The sequence below is a fragment of the Nansenia antarctica genome, assembly GCF_963989245.1.
Source record: "Nansenia antarctica genome assembly, chromosome: 18".
Lineage (NCBI taxonomy): Eukaryota > Metazoa > Chordata > Actinopteri > Argentiniformes > Microstomatidae > Nansenia > Nansenia antarctica.
This window is the reverse complement of record NC_137691.1, coordinates 20,509,161-20,511,660: the sequence shown is the minus strand read 5'-3', so window position 1 is coordinate 20,511,660 and position 2,500 is coordinate 20,509,161. Positions and strand designations below refer to the sequence as shown.

Below are 2,500 nucleotides of genomic sequence, written 5' to 3'. Positions count from 1 at the left end.
GTGTGTGTGTGTGTGTGTGTGTGTGTGTGCGTGTGTATGTGTGTATTTTTGATACAGTACTATACTCTCTCACACGTATTCTGCCTTGTGTGCAGGAGGAGGAAGAAGAGGTTGCTGACAATGCAGGTACAGTACGTAGAGGAAGTGTGAGCCGGCTTACATGTATAGTGTCTGACTGTTACAGTTTCTGACTGTGTGTGTGTGTGTGTGTGTGTGTGTCTGTGTGTGTGTGTGTGTGTGTGTGTGTGTGTGTGTGTGTGAGAAGGGGAGGAGGAGGAGGAGCCAGAGGTGCCCGCGGGGCCACGCCCAGCCATCTCTGAGCTGATCAAGAAGGAGAAGATCACCCCCATCCCAGAGGGCAGCGCCTTCTTCATCTTCAGCACTACCAACCCGTAAGTCACACACAATCCTAAACACACACACACACACACACACACACACACACACACACACGCATATCATTGCACACACTGAATTTGCTGTTGTAGAGACTCTGTGGTCATCTGTTGTTTAGGATTCGGGTGGGATGCCACAAACTCATCAACCACCACATCTTCACCAACCTCATCCTGGTCTTCATCATGCTCAGCTCTGTCTCACTTGCTGCTGAAGACCCCATTCGAAACTTCTCTGCCCGCAACATTGTAAGTCCAGGACCATTTGGCCAGAATAGGCCCAATGGGTTTCCTAAGCATTTGTGTAATTATACAATCTATTTTGACGTCATATTTTCAGTAACATTAATGCTTTTCAGTCGGTTGTAAGGATGACAAACGATATCTCTTTAGATCAGTAACACTTACAAGTAAACAAGTTATTTATTGAATCTTGATATTTGACCATTAACATGTGGTTATGATTATGAATGTGTTCAGAGTACTGTGGTAATGATAAATCATTCACCCCTTTCCTGAATGTTCCACCGTGATCCTTTCCAGGTTCATTGACATGGGTGTTATTGTGTCAACTCAATTAGCATCTCGAGCTGCAGCAATGTAATTATAATGTAATTATTACCGTGCAGTGATTGGATTACAGTGCATGACTTCTTCACTTCTGAGCTGTTGAGGAAATGTGTCCTCTGTACATCTATCATGCAATCGAAATGGATGATATACATTTATATAAATGTTGCTGTTGTTTTTTTGGTTTCTGCATTATATGCCCTTTCCTGCACATAGCCTACTCTTTAAGGTTGTCCCTCTGATTTACTTCACAATGTCTTTGATGAATATGCAGAATGTGTATAATCTTTGTTAAACATGTATGTTGCTTCTTACAGATACTTGGTTACTTTGACTATGCTTTCACGGCTATCTTTACTGTTGAGATCCTGTTGAAGGTAAATGCCCTGTGTCCGCTCTCTGTACTGTGACTAACCCCCCTCCCCCCAGTAACACTCCAAACGTCTCGTTGCCTTCCAGGTCCTAGGCTATGCAGATTATGTCTTCACTAGTATGTTTACATTTGAGATCGTGTTGAAGGTAACCCCTCTGATGACAACGAGAGCCTTGCTGCATTCTCTCCTTGTGTGTCACCTGCCACTCCACTCAGTCCAACCTGGCTTGTTTGTTTATTTTTCTCTTTTTTACTTTTTCTCCATGGCACCTCTTTTAAAAAACAAACTCATTATCTACAACCAACACTAACACCAAGAGTTGTTCAATTTACACTCATTTAAGAGCCTACCAAGGAAGGAAACATAGACACAAACTAGTCCAGATTGTTGTCTTGTCATGTTTGGAAAGTCAAAAAGGTTTTGAATTTCGACGACACAATTGTGTGCATATAAAAAAAAAAAAATGCAACTCTTTGTGCAATAACAATAAAATAAATAAAGATATCTATGCGCCGTTCAAACATGTGGCTTTGACTGAAGTTGAGCTGAAGTCATTGTGGAGGAGTTTTTCGACGGTGCCATCTCCAGTCAAAGCCAGCTCCATGCCTCATACTGACTGCTAGATAAGACATAAAAGATAAGACATAAAAGATAAGACATAAAAGAGGGGGCAAAACCAACCATGTTCCTGCTGAGCATGGTTCAGTCTGCTTCCCCTGACTGAGTGCATAAAAATGTAACGTTTCCTCCAGAACCACGAGAGAGCGGCCCCTACCCAGCCCAGTCCAGCCCTGCTCGGTCACTACACTACGTTAGCACACTACGCTAGCGCTCTCTGTTAGCGGCGTGTCTCTTTCTGCCTTTTCTCGCGAGGTTCTGCTGGTCTCTATACATTGACATGCACTCGGATGATGAATCCTTTACTTTTATGATTTGGACAAGACCTATTTTTGCTGCTTTTTCTTCTCTGCCTGCTGAAAGTCTGAAAGTGGGAGCTGCTTTCCCCCTATTTTGAATTATTAAAGAACATGACGGAATGTGCTTTAAGGTAACGGCCCACATGAATGTGACAGTAAGGGGATTCTGTTTTCCAATCACCATAGTGACCGTCCTCTCAGGTAGTAGGACCCCCCCCCCCCCCCCCCCCGCAGCGCGGCAACA

At 43.6% G+C, this 2,500-nt stretch overlaps 1 protein-coding gene across 1 annotated transcript in view; it reads left to right on the top strand.

The window, feature by feature from the left end:
• Positions 1–2,500, top strand: part of cacna1da (calcium channel, voltage-dependent, L type, alpha 1D subunit, a) — a gene marked incomplete at both ends in the record, with an annotated part of 88,448 nt that overhangs the window by 61,230 nt on the left and 24,718 nt on the right. Inside the window, 4 exons of the mRNA XM_080548046.1 lie at positions 271–392; positions 515–644; positions 1,283–1,342; positions 1,425–1,484. Of these exons, the coding sequence (XP_080404172.1) occupies positions 271–392; positions 515–644; positions 1,283–1,342; positions 1,425–1,484 (372 nt within the window). The remainder of the gene's footprint in view (positions 1–270; positions 393–514; positions 645–1,282; positions 1,343–1,424; positions 1,485–2,500) is intronic.